The 18,986-nt window shown below is 22.6% G+C and overlaps 2 protein-coding genes across 5 annotated transcripts; both read left to right on the top strand.

Moving 5' to 3' along the window:
- Positions 1-441: 441 nt before the first annotated feature.
- On the top strand, positions 442-13,313 carry LOC122498271 (nucleolysin TIAR). The gene is made up of 4 exons (XM_043605941.1): positions 442-1,064; positions 2,487-2,843; positions 6,642-6,938; positions 10,419-13,313. The coding sequence occupies exons 1-4, from the start codon at positions 834-836 to the stop codon at positions 10,713-10,715; spliced, it is 1,182 nt and encodes a 393-aa protein (XP_043461876.1). The 5' UTR covers positions 442-833; the 3' UTR covers positions 10,716-13,313.
- A 213-nt stretch (positions 13,314-13,526) lies between these two features.
- On the top strand, positions 13,527-18,086 carry LOC122498219 (tetratricopeptide repeat protein 19 homolog, mitochondrial). Of its 4 annotated transcripts, none has more exons than XM_043605853.1 (5): positions 13,527-13,559; positions 14,832-14,899; positions 15,297-15,559; positions 15,999-16,294; positions 17,798-18,086. In XM_043605853.1, exons 2-5 carry the CDS (start codon positions 14,873-14,875, stop codon positions 17,995-17,997), a joined length of 786 nt encoding a protein of 261 aa, XP_043461788.1. In that variant the 5' UTR covers positions 13,527-13,559; positions 14,832-14,872; the 3' UTR covers positions 17,998-18,086. The 4 variants fall into 4 exon arrangements, with proteins under 4 accessions (XP_043461788.1, XP_043461790.1, XP_043461787.1 ...); XM_043605855.1 differs by having other exon boundaries at positions 13,542-13,559; positions 15,278-15,559; XM_043605852.1 differs by lacking the exon at positions 13,527-13,559 and having other exon boundaries at positions 14,396-14,899.
- The last annotated feature ends 900 nt before the right edge of the window (positions 18,087-18,986 follow it).

Consider the following 18,986-nt stretch of genomic DNA (forward strand, 5'->3'; position numbering starts at 1 on the left):
AGTTGTTGCGACAAACACCGAAAGAGTGCGTTCACCTGTCATATTCCGACCAATCGGAATTGTTGATTTTTAGGCGGTAAATTCGAAATTCTTTTGCAATAAAATCAAATAGATTTTAATTAATTATAATAATAATTTACTGAATGGTAATACAGTTCTATAAGTTCTAGTTAAAAATAGATATTTTCTGGACTTGAGAATATTTTTCTAATTACAAAAACACAAACTACTTACTTACGTACTTTTTTTTCTTTGAAAGTAATTATGCTTTGAAAATTACTTTCAAATTGCTTTGAATTTCTTTCAATTTGCTTTGAACGAGAAAGAAATTTTGAATTTTCGCGCCAGGAAATATTCCAATTCGAGATAGAAGTCGTGGCGAGGGGTGGGGGAAATGGAGAAAGTGAGTTGGCAAGCCTGACGCCGCTGATGTCGGCGGCCATGTTTTTAATGACGTCGAGAGAGGGCTGGGTGTAGCTTTAACGTTGAAAATCGTCCCGTGTGTGTTTCTCTTATTCTCTCTTTTGGAAAAAAAAACGCGTGCGAAAAAGGTGTAAAAAATTTGTGAATTTATTTCTCAAATGCTGTGGCCATTATTCGTTTATTAAATGCGTGCACAAGCAATTAATAGTGTTCGTGATTGTGATTTAATTTTAAAGAAATAATTAAGAGAGAAAAAAGAATCCCAGTATATAGTAGAGGGGAAAATTGTAAAAATCAGGGAAAAATTTTTTTTACTAGTAAAATATTATAATATATATATAGAGTAGTAGTGTGTTGGTTGTGTTTAAAGTTTTTCTGACTTGTGTGTCTCGTCGATTAGCAACGAGAGCATGAGCGAGGAAAGCAATCCTCGTACCCTTTATGTGGGTAATCTCGACACAACCGTGTCCGAGGACCTTTTGTGTGCACTATTCTCACAAATTGGACAGGTGAAAGGATGCAAGATTATCCGCGAACCCGGCAATGATCCTTATGCATTCGTTGAATTCACCAATCATCAATGCGCTGCCACTGCGCTCGCCGCCATGAACAAGCGCCTCTTCCTCGACAAGGAAATGAAGGTTAGTCCCGGCATTTCTCTCCCCTCTCTTCTCTTTCATGGTTTATAAGATTTTTTTTTCTTTTTATCGCATTTCTTTAAAAACAAACAATTGGGGAATATTGGAGGACTTTTTATTTTTTTGTTTAAAAAAAAAAATTCTTTTCTCGAGTGGAAAATTTGACTTATTTTTTGTTTTTCTCATAATTATACATCGTTGCATTTTGGCGTGTGTCCATTTTATTTCTGTTTTTCCAACCATCAAGAAATTGGTTACAATATGCGCGCGAAAATGTTGGGAAAAAAAAAAATTGTTTTCTTTTCTTTTTGCTGCGGAGGTTAGAATTGGTTTTTTCGTTTTCGATTTCTCTTTTTTTTTGGGAAGAGGAAAATTTTGTCGACCCGCCCGTAGGAATGAAAAATGTTTTCAAGTTCAAAGGTCAATGTATTTCATGAATTTATGAATTTTATAAAAAATAATAATAATTACATTTATGTAATTATAATAATTCTCGTTTTCTGATTTTTCGAAAAATTAATCTTCTGAAAAAAAATTCTTTTTGCGATCAATGTTTAAACAAAAATTTCAAGGAGGAAAAGAGGGGAAAGTTGTTAATTGCTTGGCAACGTGATCTGCTTTTTTTGTTACGAATTTTTTATTTTTTTCGTTTATCGGTTTTATTTTCTTTTTTTTTTTTTATTTTACTTCTCTATTTTTCTTTTTATGATTTATTTTTAGGCTGCGTCTACAATAGAAAAAAATAATGTGTAATTTGTAGTGTAATGTGTATTGTTTTTGGCATTGACAACTGTCAGGGTCAATTACACTATATATTACACAATTTTCTACACATTATTTTTTCTGTTGTAGACGCAGCCTTAGGAAAATCTTTTTTTTGTGTTTGTAATTAATTTTTGACTTTCAATTGTTTTTTCAAGTTTTTAATTGGAAAAAACATGTTTTCGAAAAGATTTATTTTTGTTTAGAAATTAATCTTTTAAAACTATTGTTTATCTTGAAATTTTTTTAAAAATGTTTTCAGGAATTTTAATTTGCATAGAAAAATTTATTATTTGTTGATCTACGTTGTAAACTTAAAGTTTTTAATTTTGTTTAATCAGTTTATTGATAAATTTAATTTTCATAATTAATTTGTTGCCCAAATCCTTAATTTAGTTGAAAACTTTTCTTTTTCGAAAACTTAATAATTTTCGGTTAAATTAATTTTTAATTAAAAATTGAATTTAGTTTTTAATTTAATTGAAATTTAACTTAAATTTGCTTTTGAATTTAATTAAAACTAATTTTTGCTTAATTTTCTCAAGACTTTTAATTATAATTTGAAAAAAAATGAATGAAATAAAGAAAAAGAATGTTGATTTAAATTTTTTGATGTTTGAAAAAGATGTTAATTTTTTTCAATGAATTTTCCATTTTCAAAAGGTGAATTGGGCGACAAGTCCTGGAAATCAGCCGAAACAAGATACGAGCAATCATCATCATATTTTTGTTGGCGATTTATCACCGGAAATTGAGACACAAACATTGAAGGAGGCATTCGCTCCGTTTGGTGAAATTAGTAATTGCCGAATTGTTCGTGATCCACAAACGTTGAAAAGCAAAGGTTATGCGTTCGTTTCGTTTGTCAAGAAATCAGAGGCAGAGGCGGCAATTTCAGCTATGAATGGACAATGGTTAGGCTCACGAAGCATCAGAACGAATTGGTCGACGAGAAAACCACCGCCACCGAGATCGGAGAGGCCAAGGCATGCGAATAGCAGCAAACCTAATTATGAAGAGGTAATAAATATATTTTCAATGTAAAAAAAAAGAAATCATTTTTTCTAAAACCATAAAATTTACACAACGGATATTATATAAAAATTAACTATTCTGGAAATAACGATTTTTAATAGCAAAATTTACTATTTTCGATGTTAATTACATTCCTCTTTTTATATAAAAATTTTAACAAAATTTTTATATAAAATAAAATTATTAAAGTTTTTCTCGAATATTACAATTAGCGAAAAGATGTTAAAAACTTTTTAATAACTAATTATAACTAACATAATAACTAATTATGAATTGACTGATCAACACCTTTAAGAACTTTGATTAAATTACAGTTAATTATTAAAAATTATTTTTGAGTAAATTTTAACCCCTATTTTTAAACCTTTTTATAATTTTTATAAAAGAAAATTGTCTTTGAAAATAGTAAAAGTAATTTTGGAAATAACAATTTTTATAATATTAAATTTTACTATTTTTGAAGGAAATTTTCTCGACCCAAATTAATGTTACTAATTTTTTTTTTCTGAAATTTACTTCGTTATATATTAAAAATAATGAAATTTTTGAACAAAAGCAGTGTTGTAATAAAAATTTTGATTCAAAATTTAAGGAAAGTTGCAGACTGCGGAAAAAGATAAAGAAAATTGTCAATAATTAACAGAAAAAGTTTAATAAAAAAAATATGATTTTAAAAAACTGAAGTTAAGAGAAAAAGTAAAAAAAAATTAAACAAATAATATGTATAATATAGAAATTCTTAAAATTAAATTTTAAAAAATATTTAAAAATAATTTTTTGAAGATATTAGTTTGTCAATTAAATACAATTTCTCAAAGGAATTTGATCATTTTTAAAAATAATTGAATTTTCGGGAAAAATTTTATTATTTTAAAATATTATTGAATTTTTTCAAAGAATTTAAGCAAAATGTTAATTATTGAATTTTTTCGTCAAGTTTCATTAAAATTTTATTGAAAATAATTCAATTCCTGATAAGAAATTTATGAAAATAATTAAATTCGTCTGAAGAATTTTATTATTTATAAAAATAATTTAATTCTTGCAAAGAATTTAAAAAAAGGTTTAAAACGTTTAGAAAATAATTGAATTTCTGAAAAGAATTTTATTATTTTTAAAAATATTTGAATTTTTGCTAAGAATTTTATTATTTTCAAATATAATTTAATTTTTGCGAAGAATGTAAAGAGAAATTTATTTAAATAATTGAAAATCTTTTCGTCAAGTTTCATTAAAATTGTATTGAAAATAATTGAATTCATCAGAAAAAATTTATTATTTATAAAAATAATTTAATTTTTGCAAAGAATTTTAAAAAAAAACTAAAACTTTTTAAAAAAATTGAATTTTTCAAAATAATTTTATTATTTTTAAAAATAATTGAATTTTTTCGAGAAATTTTATTAAAATTGAATGGAAAATAATTGAATCACTCTGAAAGAATTTTATTATTTATGAAAATAATTAAAATATTTCGAAGAAAATTAAAATTCTTTTGTGAAATTTAATTAAAATTGTATTATTGAATATAATTGAATTCTTCTAAAGAAATTTATCAAAATTTTTAAAAATAACGAAATTCTTTCGCCATATTTTATAAAAAGTTTATTAATAAAAATCATGCGATGAATTTTTTTGAAATTTTAGAAAATAATAGAATTGTTCTTCTATTAAATTCTTTTTATCTTTTATGTTTACTCGTTTTTTTATGTCCATTTTCAAGAAAATAATTAAATTTTCAACTTTGCTCTTTTTGTGATAAATTGAGTTCTATCTTTTTTTAAATTATACTATAAAATTAGAAACTCAATATTTCATTTTATTACCTTACGTGATTTTTTCTTTACTTATTATTTTCTTTTTGAAGGATAAAGTTTAACTACTGTAATAAAAATTATTAAAATAAAAATTTTTTAATTTAAAAGAAAAGTAAAGCAAAACTTTAATAAATTTTGGCAAAAGAATTAACAAGAGAAATTGATTGTAGCATTGCCAATTTACTGATTATTTTAGTTGTTAAAATTATATTTATAGTTTAATTAAAAATATTTTTATAATATCTTAAATAAATTTATAATTTTTTGACTCAAAACTAAATTAGTAGAAGATTTTTAGGGAATATTTTTATTAAATATTTCAAGGGTAATTTTTGATTGAATTAATAATATTAATAATAAATCTTAAATAATAATAGTAACGAATTATTAGTTACAGAAACGAAAGAAAAGAAAATAATACATTTAAAAATTCTATTTTTTCTAATCTTTTAAGTTTAATAGTACTTTTCGTTTTTCGTATCTTCTTTTATTCTTAAAAAAGCGATACGCTTAATTTCGTTTTTCAAATAATGTTTAAACCAAATAATAGAAATTAAAATTTAAAAAATAGAATTTAAAACTTTGCATATTCAATAAATGTTTTTTATATTACGAAGCATTTCTTTAATTTTTTTTAATATCATCAATTTTGTATATAGTTGAAATTAATAATTATTTTTTTATTAATTTTTATTTTTTAAAAATTTGATTAAAAAAACTTGAATTCCTTTGAAGAATTTTATTAGTTTTCGTTAATAATTAAATTCTTTTGAAGAATTTTATTAAATTATTTGGAAATAATGAAGTTTTTTAATAATTATAATTCAAAAGTAATTAAATTCTACGAAGAATTTATTTCAAGTTTTTTAAAATAATTCTTTTTTGTTAATAATTGCTATTGAAAATTTTATTATTGAATTTCATTGAATTAATATTATTAACATTTTTTGGAAATAATAGAATTTTTCGCTGAATTTTATTACAATTTTTGAAAATAATTGAATTCTACCGAGAATTTTTTAAAGGAATTCAATTATTTTCAAAAATTTTGAGAAAATTCTTAGAAGGATTTAAAATATTTTAAAAGTTTTTAATAAAATTATTTGAATTTAAAATTAATTTCAAAAATTTGCATAAAATTCTTGGAAGGAATTTAATTATTTTTAACAAATTTTTTTGAAGCAATTCAATTATTTGTAATAAAATTTGTTGAACGAATTCAATTTTTTGATAAACTATAAAATACTTGGAAAAATTCAATTATTTTTGGAAAATTTAATAAATTTTTATGCATTTTCAAATTTTTTCGAGGAAAATAATTGAATCTTTTCGGCAAGTTTGAAGTAATTAAAATTTTTTGTGAAGAAATTTGATCAAAATTATTAAAAAGTAATTGATTTTTTCAGAGAACATTTTGTAGATTCTTTTAAATAATTGAATTATTTTTGAGAACTTTTATCAAAATAATTGTTGAAAATCATTGAAATTCTTTGACAAATTTCTATTATTTGTGAAAACTCTTGGGAAAAATTTTTTTAAAAAATTTTAGAAAATAATTGAATTTATCAGAAGAATTTTATTGTTTATAAAAATAATTGAATTCCTCAGAAGAATGTTATTATGTGTAAAAATAATTGAATTCTTAGCGAAAAATTTGTTCAAATTTTTAGAAAATAATTGAATCCGTTGGTGGAATTTAATTAAAATTTGTATTGAAAATAACTGAGCCCCAGAATTTTATTAAAAATTTTGAAAATAATTGAATTGTTTCGAAAAATTGTATTTAAAATTTTTCTAGTATGTAAATTGAAAATAATAATTAAAGGAAAAGTTGAGAGAAAAAAGTTAAATTGAAATTGAGGGAAAAAAAATTCCCACAATGAAATTAAGGGAAAAAGGAAGAAAAAAATATTCTTGAAATTGATATAAATTTTTTTTTTAAATTTTCTCTCTCATTTTTTTACAGGTATATAACCAAAGTAGCCCAACAAACTGTACTGTATATTGCGGTGGTTTTACAAATGGTATAACGGATGAGCTCATAACCAAAACATTCTCGCCTTTTGGTACAATTCAGGATATAAGGGTGTTTAAAGATAAGGGTTATGCTTTTATAAAATTTACTACTAAGGAAGCTGCGGCGCATGCAATTGAATCGACAAATTACACGGAGATCAATGGTTGTATCGTTAAATGCTTCTGGGGTAAGGAAAATGGTGATCCAAACAGCGTAGGACCTAATGCCAATCAACAAGCTCAACAGGTTAGTGAGACAAAAATAAAATCAAAAAAAAGAAAAAGAAAGAAAAGGTATTTTAAACTCGTTTTGAGTTAATAATATATCGTTTGTTTCAATAACACGGCTTTTATTCTCGTGATACGATTTTTTTAGCGATTTTATTTTAGACGCGTTTATGAAAAAAAAATGATAAGACAATCTCTCTCTGTATGTTAACTATTATATTTCGATGTTATGCAACTAAGAGAATGGACGTCCAAGTTCTAAAAATGTATTTGCTATTCTTTGTTATTAGGTAACTTTCGTTTGTCTTTTATCCGCGGTTAAATAGATTGGGGGCGACAATTTACTGCTTATTATTAATAATAATTATTTTTATATAATATATTTTTTTGTAGAGTAAAGATTTTTTTTTAACCCTTAACTATTTTAGTTGTTATTATTATTGTTACTAATATTACTGTTACTATTATTAATATTATTAATTATAATTATATTTTTATTATTGTTATTTTCGTTAAGAATCATTTATTTTTAATTTAGCATTGAAGAACTTCACGAAAAAAAATCTTTACCTGGAATAACTAAAAATTTCACTATATTAGCGAAATTTTTAATTGTTTCAATTAATACTTTACTTCTTAAATATTTCAAAAATAATGAAATTTTATAAGAGTTGCGTTTAAAATTTTTATAAATAAATCTACTTTTGAAGAGGTTTCAATTTGAAATTTCAGAAAATTTCAATTTTGAATAAATTTAATTAGAAGTTTTAAAGAACTTTTTTGAAAAATTTTTTATTTAAATTCTGTTGAAATTTAGTTAAATTTTCTAAAATTATTTCGAAAATTTTAACGTAATTCTTCGAAAGAATTCAATTATCTTGATAAATATTAAAATTCTTCCCTAAAATTTAATTATTTTCAGGCAGTTTAATAAAATTTTTTGAAAGATTTAATTATTTTCAAAAATAACAATATTCATCGCAAGAATTCAATTATTTTCAAAAGTAATATAATTCAGCAATTCTTCGCAGAAAATCAATTATTTTTATAAATTTTTTTTTTAAATTCTCGTCAATATTTCGGTTATCTTTATAAATAGAAAATTTTTTTTGCCGAAATTCAATTATTTTCAAAAATAACAATATTCATACCAAGGATTCAATTATTTTAAAAAGTAATAAAATTCAGCAACATTTTTTGCTGAAATTCAATTGTTTTCAAAGTTTTAATAAAATTCCCCAAAAGAATTCAATTATTTAAAAAAAATTTTGATAAAATTCTACGCAAAAAAAAAAAAATAATAATTTTCATAAGTAACTAAAAATGCACATGAATTCAATTATTTAAAAAACAGCTTACTTTTTTTCCAAAAAAACCAATTATTTCAAAAATGTTAATAACATTTTTTTTGCAAAATCCAATTATTTTCATAATTGACAATATTCATCACAAGAATAAAATTCTTATCACGATTTCAAGTATCTTTACAAATAGCAAAATTTTCCAAAAGAATTCAATTATTTAAAAAAAAATTTGTTAAAATTCTACAAAAAATATTCAACTATTGTCATAAATAAAAAAAATTTCACAGTAATTCAATTATTTAAAAAACATTTTGCATAAATTTTTTCGAATCAATTATTTAATTGCTTTTATAACATTCTTCGCAATAATTTAATTATTTTCATAAATATTATAATTTTATACAGAAATCCAATTATTTTGATAAATAATAAAATTTCTTTTATGAATCCAGTTATTTTCATGAATAATAAAACTCGTCGCAGAATTGCAATTATTTTTAATACAATTTTAATTGAATTCCTCGAGAAATGTAATTATTCTTAAAAGTTTTATTAAAATTCGTCAAAAGAATTCAATTTTAAGGGGTTACCCCCACTTGCAACTTTGAAAAAATCGATTTTTCTTTTATTGCATTTTTTTGAAGCATAAGTAACTGAAAGTATGTCCTGAAAATTTCAAGTCAATTCCAACAAAATTGACTGAGATATGAGCTTTGAAAGAGACGAAAGAGACTGATATATACTGATTTGTATATACATATATGCATCGATAAAATGAATATCTTTTTTTTAATTACCACCATGACTTTTCAGCCTACTTCTGGAAACCAAACTATTACGTACTCCCACTTACCGGAGTTGATTCTATGTAACTTTACAAAAAAATTATTTTCTTCGTGGAAACTGAAATTGAAACTTTAAACGCGTTTTTCTCGAAATGGCATTTCTGAAGTCGGTGACCAAGATTACTCAAACACTAATGAACCGATCTTCTTGAAATTTTGCAGGCTTATTTAATACATAAAAATGTAGTCTTTAATCGTTCGATTTTCTTTTTCGAAAAAAAATGTCCGTTTTATAGCCAAAAAACGGACGTTTTTTTTCGTTAAAATCGAACTTTTAACTTAGACTGTCAGCCATTTTGTGAAAAATAAATATTTTTTTAAATCCTTCGATTAAAGACTAGTTTATACTCATATTTGACTAAATTTATCCACATTTTTTGATTCCGATGATTCACTTCGCCGCAATGTTGGTCACCGCAAACCGTATAAATAAAAATATTATTTCGTTGACGGCAGTTTGATACTTAACTATGTAATATTTTTTAACAAAAAAATTACTAAAAGTTCTTCAATATGTGTTCTTTAAGATGATATAGTTATAGATTAAAAAGGTTTTGTAGTTTTCTTTAAAAAAATTCATAAAAAAGGCTTATTTTTTTGCGCTACAAGTGGGGGTAACCCCTTAAGAAACATTCAATTATTCCATAAATTATTTATGTTTGTATTTAAATAATTGAATACTCTTAGAAATATATAATAAAAGTTGATTTAAAAATCGATTTCAGACAAAATTTGAGATAATAATAATAATTGAATATTAAAAGCATTATAGCCGGAATTTTTCGAAATAATTGAATTTTAAAAAGGTTTCAAATTAAAATCTTTGGAAATCTTAATTCTTTATGGGTACTTTTAATAAAAAATTTTGTAGGATTATTTTTTGGAAAAAGTTTAATTGAATATTTTGAAATTATTTGTAGTTTTTATTTTCTACAATATATTTAATTGAATTTTACATTTTACAATTGAATTTTACATTTTACAACTGAATTTTATATTTTACAATTGAATTTTATATTTTACAATTGAATTTTACATTTTACAACTGAATTTTATATTTTACAATTGAATTTTACATTTTACAACTGAATTTTATATTTTACAATTGAAGAAATTCGTAAATAAATGTATTGGAATATTTCTTTGAGTATCTAATAATTTTTAGAGTGAATCAAAATATTCTTTAGAGGGTCAGGGAAAAAGTCAAAATTTTATCTGGAATTTAAGGGAAATATCAGGGAGAAATAAAATTAAATTTTTGTGGCAACCCTGAAAATAGAAAAAGTAGAAAAAGTAGAAAAAAAACTGGAATAAAAAGAAAAGTTTTCTAAAAAAATCAAAAAATTACAGGTAACGACAGGCGCTGGACAATATCCGTACGGCTACGGTCAACAAATGAGTTACTGGTATCCTCAAAATTATTCACAAATGCAGGGTCAGTTCTTCCAGCAAGCTAGTTACTACAATCAATATTACAATCAACAACAATATATGAATAGCATGAGAATGCCAACGCCAGCGGCTGCAGCGGGTACATGGCAACCTGGACAGCCAGGCGCACCACCGCCAACACCAGCCGCACCACTACAACCTGGACAACAACCGGCAATGGTGACATACACCATGCCACAATATCCAACGCAATGAAATCGATCATCATCAATATCATCAATTATTATTATTATTATTATCATCATTAATCGAACGATGCCAACTGATGAAACTAAAAATAAACGGAATAATCAATCGGGAGAGAAAGGGAAAAAAGAAAAAAGAGAACAACAACATCAACAACAACAACAACAACAAGAAGAAGAAGGGGCGAGGGTAGGGGGCCTATTTCCACTATATACCGATTTTTCTTTTGTGTGCAAAGTCCTTTTTTTCCGACAAAAAAAACTTCAATTTCGTTCATTTTTCATTTTTCTCTATTTTCGTTGTGTTGTTTTTTAATTCAGTTTCTTTTTTAAAAATAATTTGTTCATAAAACTGATTTAGTGAAAGGAAATGTAAAAAAAGGGGAGGGGGGTGGTGGTTAGAAACTCGGTATATATAATCGAAAAAAAAATTGGGCGTAATTTTTTTGAAAAGAGCCCTGCATTCGTCGTGCGGGCATTTTTTTTTAGTTTTGTTGCTATCTATTTTTTTTGAAGCCCCTTTTTTTCTCTCTTCGTTTCCCACTCTTTTTTTTTTAAATCCATTTTGAAAAAAGAAATGTTTTTTCTGTGGTTTAAAAAGATTTTTTTTGTTTCTTTGAAAATAAAATGAAAAAAAAAGTTCATTTCATGATCGATTTTTACCGGATGATGAAATGTGAGTTTTAGTGTAAGATAGACAAAAAAAATGAAGTTAGCTAGACACAGCGCCTGTGATGTAGCTAGTTTTGAATGCACACCGATTTAAATGGGGAAAAAAAAAGAAAAAAAAAACGTATGCAGGGCCCTCATTACGCGTAAAAATACTCTCGCGTTTTTCTTTTTCTCGGGAATTTTTTTTCTTTTTTTCTCTTTTTTGGAACTAATCGATCTTTATCGTCGGTGGTTCGATTTGTTTCGAGGGAAAGAAAAAGTTTCAATTTTTTTTGAATTCAAAATTACGATATTTTTCGCGTTTCTTTGTTTCGATTTGTGTTTTTAAAAAAGAAATTAAACTATAACGTACTTTTTAAACAGATTTTTGTTTTTATTGTTCTAAAAAGAAAAAAAATTGTTTTGACCTCGGTTTTTGACATTTATATTGAATTTTCAATATATATTCATTTCTTTTTGTGTAATTTTTGAGAAAGAAATATTTTTGTCTCCCCCAACCCTTGTGATTGGGAGATGGATTCGAAAAAAACGACGAAATAACAAAGAGCATATTAAAAATTCGAAACGAAAAATAGGGCAAAAAAGAAATTTATTGATCGAAAAATGTTGATCATTTTTGATTAATAAATTGTTTTGAAAAGTAAAATGAAAAATCAGTGGATTTAAAAATAAACAAGTGATCAATAATGAGAATAATAATTTAAAAGAAACTATTTCAATAAAAATACTATTTAAAAAAAAACAAAAACCAAGTTCGAATTACGAGATTTTATATCTTTTGGAAGAAAAGAAGAAAACCTCCCCTTTTGACAACTTCTTTTTTAAATGTTGAAAAGGATTTAAATTTGGAATTTTTGCGAAAAAAGAATTTAAATCTGTTTCAATTTTTTCTTTCAAAGTCCCTTCGAGGAAAAAAATTTTTTTTTTTTGCGAAGAAGGTGAAATTTAAAAGAAAGGACAATTTTTTGTAGGCGACAATTATTCAAATTTTGAAGTGGGGATTAAATGGTAATTAAAATAATTTAGAAAAATTAATCGAAAGAAGCCTTAATCAATTTTTGCTAAAAAAAAACGCTCTTTATAGAATTTTTGATACGATAAAAAGGAGAAGAAAAAAAATAATAAAATCGTGTCTTTGAATTTTTTTATTTGTCTAATTCGCACGCGTGTTGTAAAAGCAAATTTGTTTCTGCTTCAATTCTTTTTTTTTATTATTCATTCTAAATGAGAACTCTTTGTTGATGAATCATTCCAAAAGCATTTTTCCTGAATTTATTAACTTGAATTGTAAATATAATAGAAAGGGAAAATAGCAAAGGGTCACTTTATATTAAGAGAACAAGAGAGTGAGAAAGAGTGCGCGCGAGAGAGAGAAGAGTGAAAGAGAGCGAGAGAGAGAGAGTTAAAAAAATAGATAAAAAAAATAGCAGTAAAAATAAACAATTTTAGTTAGTTTATTGGTGAAAGTTGTTGGACAAAAAAAAAAGAGGAAGAAATAATTTTTTGCGTTTACGACCTACCGACGATAAAAAAAAATGATTTGAGAAAAAAAAATTTCTTATAAGAATTTTTTACAAATAAAGAAAGAAAAGAATGAAAAAAAAAAATTTAGACGTTATTGAAATAATAATAATTGAAAGAAAATAACAACAACAACACGAGTAAAAGAATTTACGAGCACGAGTGTAAATCAAGTGTATGATTTTAGTGAAAGAAAAGAAAATAAAACGAAAGTCAACTAATTAAGAAAACTTGACGAAAAAATGGATCAATAATCAATCAAGTGATGCAAGACGTAAAAGAGTGTTATATAAAGGTAAATTTAGGTACAGAAGGGCGTTAAACCCTCGACAATGCTTAGGATAATGTTATCTTATAATTAAAAAAAAAACAAATTGTCCTTTGAATGAAAGAAGGAATAAATATTTAAAATACAGTCTTTAGCTTTTTTTTCATTCTCGTGAGCTTCGCTTGTGAGACCATTGGACGAATATTATTTTTTTCAATTTTTATTCTTTATTAATTTTCGTAAAAATTATTTGGAATTTAATTAATATTTATATTTTTTGGCAAAAAAATAATGTTTTTTGTATTTTGTTTAAAAATTAATTTTTTTTATTTTTCAGGTTTAGTTGTTAGTTTTTTTTTTCTTTTAAACAGGACTGAGAAGAACGAGAAAAAGGTATTTATAAAAAAACTAAATCTATTTTTTTTATATTCGAAAAATGAGTCATTTTTTTGGAAAATGTTTATTAATATTGTTAACGTAACATTTGGAAGATAATTTATTTATTGAGTTAACATATTTAATTTTATTTAACAAACATTTTTTATTTATTTACATGTTTATTTATTAATTTTATGCGTTATCCTAATACAATAAATTTGACTTATTTTGGAAATTGAAATTGAAATTGAATCCCCTTTTTGAAAAATAAAATTCCATTATTAAATGAATTATTTAAAAATAATTGACTTCTTTAAAAAAATTTCTTCAATTTTTCGAATATAATCTATTTTCGTAATATAATTTAATGTAATTAATAATTTTACTATTAAATTTTATTAAAATAATTGATAGAAATTTAAATTCTTTTAAATAATTTTATTAGAATTTTTGTAAAAAAAAATTATAAATTCTTTTGAAGAATTTTTTCAGGTTTTTTAAAAGTAATGTAATTTTTTTTAAATAATTTTAATCGAAAGTTTCGAAAATAATTAAATTTAATTAATTTTTTTTTTTAATTTTCTGAAACAATTTTTCTCAACTTTTCACAATAATCGTGTTTGTTAATAATTATTATTAAAAATTTGTTTATTGAATATTATTAAAATTGTATTGAAAATAATTGAATAATAATAATAATTATTATTATTATTTTACCCAGGATGTGAAGTAAATTATTTTTTGAACTTTAAACGAATGGTTAACATTTAAGATGTGATAATAACAATTTTGTTGTAAAAGAATAATTAAAATATTTAAATTCTATTCAATTTTCCCGCCTTTTTTGCAAATTGAAATTTCCCGCCAGATTTCTGTTTAAAGCGCGCTTGCGATTGGTTCATTTCAATTGAGTCAATTTCCGCCGGATGTCAGCTGTATACACATAAAAACATTGTTGCACCAGCAAAAAATATAGATTCTATTCTATTTTAAATGAAAATTTAAATATTAAATAAATAATGTCAAGTGTTAATATTTTGAAAACAGTATTGAAATTATGTCCAAGATTTGTTGAGAAAATATGTTTAAAGAAACATTATTGCATCATGAGGAAATTCAGTATTAATAGACAAGTGTATTGCTCTTATTTTAATAATAATAATTTACATTATAATAATTGTTGGAAGAAGAAAATGTTTATTATCGATAATAATGGTGAATCGAGGAAGAGTAAAAATTCTTATTTTATAATGGGTGGAATTTATACACTTTTTGGTTTGTTCAAAGAAAAAGAGGAGAAGGAAGAGGAACCTGAATATATTACAGCAATGAAACGTTCTATTTTGGCTATGCAGGTTAAAATTTTTATATTTTATTTATTTTTAGATAGATTGTTTAATTATTTGTTTCTTTATTGCTGTTTTTTAAAAATTAATTCGTATGTTTTCGGTACATAACCTAAAAATAACAAAAAAATTCATGTTTTTCTTTTCTATATTATATTATTTTTTTTACTAATATTATTAAATATTAAAAAATTTTATTAAATATTTAATAATATCTAAATATTTATATTATATATATATATATATTTTATATTCAGAAATTATTATTTTATATTTATTTATTTTTTAAATATTTTATGATTTTTTATGCTTGAAAAAATGATTTTTTAGAAAAATAAAAATTTGCGAAAAAAGAGAAAAATGTTTTATTTGAATTTTCAATTTTAGCAACACGTATGATTTCTAGAGAGGAGAATTCAAGAAAGCCGAACAAATGTTACATCTTGCACTTCACATGGCGCAAACAATTGACCACTTTAAGGCACAAACGTATATTTTCGATTTAATGGCAAATTTGGCTTTTGAAATGGGCGATTTTGAGAAGGCAGAAAAATTATTTGTCACCGTTATGCAACGATTAATTTCCACTGGAACGGCGGAAAATGATTTGAGAATCGTTCATATGAGTTTGAAATTATCAAAAATTTACGAAGCTAAAGGCCAGTTGGAGTAAGTTATCTTCATAAATTTATAATTTTAATATATATATATATATATATATATATATATATATATATATATATATATATATATGAATGAAATTTATTATTTTCAAATTTTCTCTTTTATGTAGTTTAGAAAAAGTAGATTTTCGATTTTATTCAGGTGTAAATATTTTCGGTAAAAATAGTAAAATAGGAAACAAAATAGTAAAAGTAGTAAAAATAGAAAAAATTGTCAAATAGCAAAAAAAAAAAAAAAAAATAGTAAAGTAAAATAAAATAAATAGTAAATAAAATAGTAAAAATAACAAAAAAGTAAATAAATGGCAACAAATAATAAAATAGGAAATAAACAGATAAAAATAGTAAAAGAAGTAAATAAATAATACAAATAGAAGAAAAAAACTAGTAACACAAATTTTCATTTCGTTTCTTTTTTTTTACAGAAAAGCTGAAGACGGTTATAAATTTTGTTTGCATGCTTTGAAGGAGAATCCGAATAATGAGGAGACGAAATTTTTTCTATTAATGACGCTCGATTATTATGCGCATTTATTAATTGAAAAATCAAAGGAATTGGAGGCCTATAAAATGCTTCTTCAAGCTTACGAATTGTCAATTCCAATTAATGGCATTGAACACGAGCAAACAATTACAATTTTAAATGATCTCGGCACAATTGAATGCAGACAAGGAAATTATAATTTGTCAATTCAACATTTGAATGAAGCACTCAAAGCCGGTAAATCTATTACTATTTTTTATTAATTCTTATATTTAAAAAAACTGAAAATAATTGAAAAACTTTTTCATCTTGATTATTAATTTATTTCATCTAATTTATTATAGTTTATTTCATTTAAATTATTTATTTTATTCAACTAAATTACAATTTTGTTTCATATTATAAATACCAGAAATTCAATTATTTTCATTCATTTTAATACAATTCTTTGAAAAATTCATTTATTTTAGAACATAACATTTTTTTTGCTGAAATTCAATTATTTCAAAAAATGTTAATACCTATTAAATATTTTTAAAAAATTTAATTATTTTAATACAAAACAAAAATCATAACAAGAATTCAATTATTTTCAAAAATTTCCCGCAAGTCAATGTTTTTCAATATCTATACTATTTTTTAATAATATCTCTCAAAAGAATTCAATTATTTAAAAAAAATTTGGAAAAAATTCTACGAAAAATATTCAATTATTTTCATAAATAACAAAATTCTTTTTATGATCATTCAATAATTTTTATAAATAATAAAACTCTTCGCAAAATTCCAATTATTTTTAATACAATTTTAATTGAATTCCTCAAAAAATGTAATTATTCTTAAAAGTTTTATTAAAATTCATCAAAAGAATTCAATTATTATTTAAAAATTAGTTGATAAAATTTGTATTTAAATAATTCAATTCTCGTAGAATTTAATAATAAAAATTGATGTCAAACTGAATTTTAGTTAAAATTTTTAATTATAATTGAATATTAATTGCGTTATACATGATTTTTTTTTAGAAATAATTGAATTTTGAAAAGGTTTCAAATTAAAATTTTTGAAAATCTGAATTTTTCATACTTTTAACTAACAATTCTGCAGAATTAATTTTTTTTTAAAAAGTTTAATTGAATTTTTTTTTAATTGTAAATTTTCATTTTCTAATGTTCATTTAATTGAAGAGTTTCCGAATAATCGTAATTTTTGGTAAAATTGAATTGTAAAGAAATGAATTGGAAAATTCTCAAAGATCTTTTTTAAAAAAATTTAATTATTTTTTTTTAAGAAAATAATAATTGAATTGAAATGATGAAAATAATTTTTAAGAAGTTACAGTAACAATATTATTTTAATACTTTATTACTATTTTTTGAAAAAGTTTTCCTAAATTAAAAAGTTTTCCAAAATTGATAAAAGTAAAATATTTAATGTTCTCGCAGTTTTAAATATTTTATTTGAAAAAAAAATTATATTTATAACAAAATTTACTTATTTTAAAAGTTGGATAATATTTATTTAATAATTTTTTATAAAATTGCAATGATCATTGTTCTGTATTATAAAATTTAAATTATGATTATTCCATATTATAAAATTGCAATGATTATTATTCTATATTACAAAATTGCAATGATTATTTATTATACATTATAAAATATTTAGAAATTTTTTTCTTTCAATTCTATAATAATTATTTAATAATTATTACAAAAATATATAAATTATCCATTTTAGCGGAGAAACTCGAGGATTTTGAGTCAAGTGCATTGCATATTAATTTAGGTTTCACTTATTTAAAACAAGGACTTTATGAGGAGGCGAAAAAATCTTGTAAAGAAGGTCAGATTATTGCGAGAATGATAAAAAATAGCGAATCACTTAACGAGGCAAATGTATGTTTAGAGGAAATCAAAAATTTATCAAAGCGAAAGTGAAAAAAGAATTCTTTTATCTCCCAAAATAAGGGAAAATTAAATTAATTTAATTATTTCATCAATCGAAAAAAGTAATGAAAACTAAATAAATTATCATTACATTAATTAAAATTAATTTATTTCTTGTATCCGCATAAATTGTTTTGAATATTTTTTTAAAATTCTTTTATCCCCAACAAAAGGGAAAAGTAAATTAAATTAATTTTCATTAAATTTGAATGATTAATTTTTATTACTTAAATTAATAAATTATAAAAATTATAATGTTTAGTTATTAAATTATAAAATTTTATATTTACAAAATTATATAATTATCAATTAGTATTATTATTATAATAATTAAATTACAATAATTAATTATTAATTTATTTATTACTTTCGTTTTTATCAGTTTAATAATTTACAAAAATACGTAATTAAATTTCTAAATTTAATTTAATTTAGAAATTAAATTATATTTTGAGCTTTGGGTACAAAATTTATTTTCGACGACATACATTTGTTTTGCTCGACGAGTATATAATAGGTCAATAACAATGTTTTCGCTTTTGTGTATATAAAATAAAAAATAGACGCTTTTTTTAAAAAAAACGTGATCTGGTCATAGTACAAAAAATAAGAAAAATAAAAATGAATCATTTAATGAAAACTAAAGGCGAATAAGTTATAAACTAGTTGATTAACTTAAAAATTTTCATTTAGTTTTTTCCCTTACAAAATTTGCTTTTTTGTCCATTAAAGAAATGTGTCTGAATTTCTTTTCTGACGAATTATTAGCTTTTTGTTAATAATAATATTAATAATATTTGAATAATTTTTCAATTAATATTAATATTTAAATAATATTTTTATATTATTTCCATTAATTTTTAATATTTAAATAATATTTTTATATTATTTCCATTAATTTTTAATATTTAAATAATATTCGAATAATATTTCAATTTTGAATATTTAAATACTATATGAACATTTATTTTATCGAATTA

Source organism: Leptopilina heterotoma, unplaced genomic scaffold (genome assembly GCF_015476425.1).
Source record: "Leptopilina heterotoma isolate Lh14 unplaced genomic scaffold, ASM1547642v1 Lhet_144, whole genome shotgun sequence".
Taxonomy (NCBI): Eukaryota; Metazoa; Arthropoda; class Insecta; order Hymenoptera; family Figitidae; genus Leptopilina; species Leptopilina heterotoma.

Bases quoted from the DNA above. Each gene is read 5' to 3' on its own strand.
- LOC122498271 (XM_043605941.1), top strand. From the start codon at position 834: ATGAGCGAGGAAAGCAATCCTCGTACCCTTTATGTGGGTAATCTCGAC. The intron at 1,065-2,486 runs GTTAGTCCCGGC...CATTTTCAAAAG, and splicing joins TCCTCGACAAGGAAATGAAG to GTGAATTGGGCGACAAGTCC. The intron at 2,844-6,641 runs GTAATAAATATA...ATTTTTTTACAG, and splicing joins GCAAACCTAATTATGAAGAG to GTATATAACCAAAGTAGCCC.
- LOC122498219 (XM_043605852.1), top strand. From the start codon at position 14,564: ATGTCAAGTGTTAATATTTTGAAAACAGTATTGAAATTATGTCCAAGA. The intron at 14,900-15,296 runs GTTAAAATTTTT...TATGATTTCTAG, and splicing joins GTTCTATTTTGGCTATGCAG to AGAGGAGAATTCAAGAAAGC. The intron at 16,295-17,797 runs GTAAATCTATTA...TATCCATTTTAG, and splicing joins GAATGAAGCACTCAAAGCCG to CGGAGAAACTCGAGGATTTT.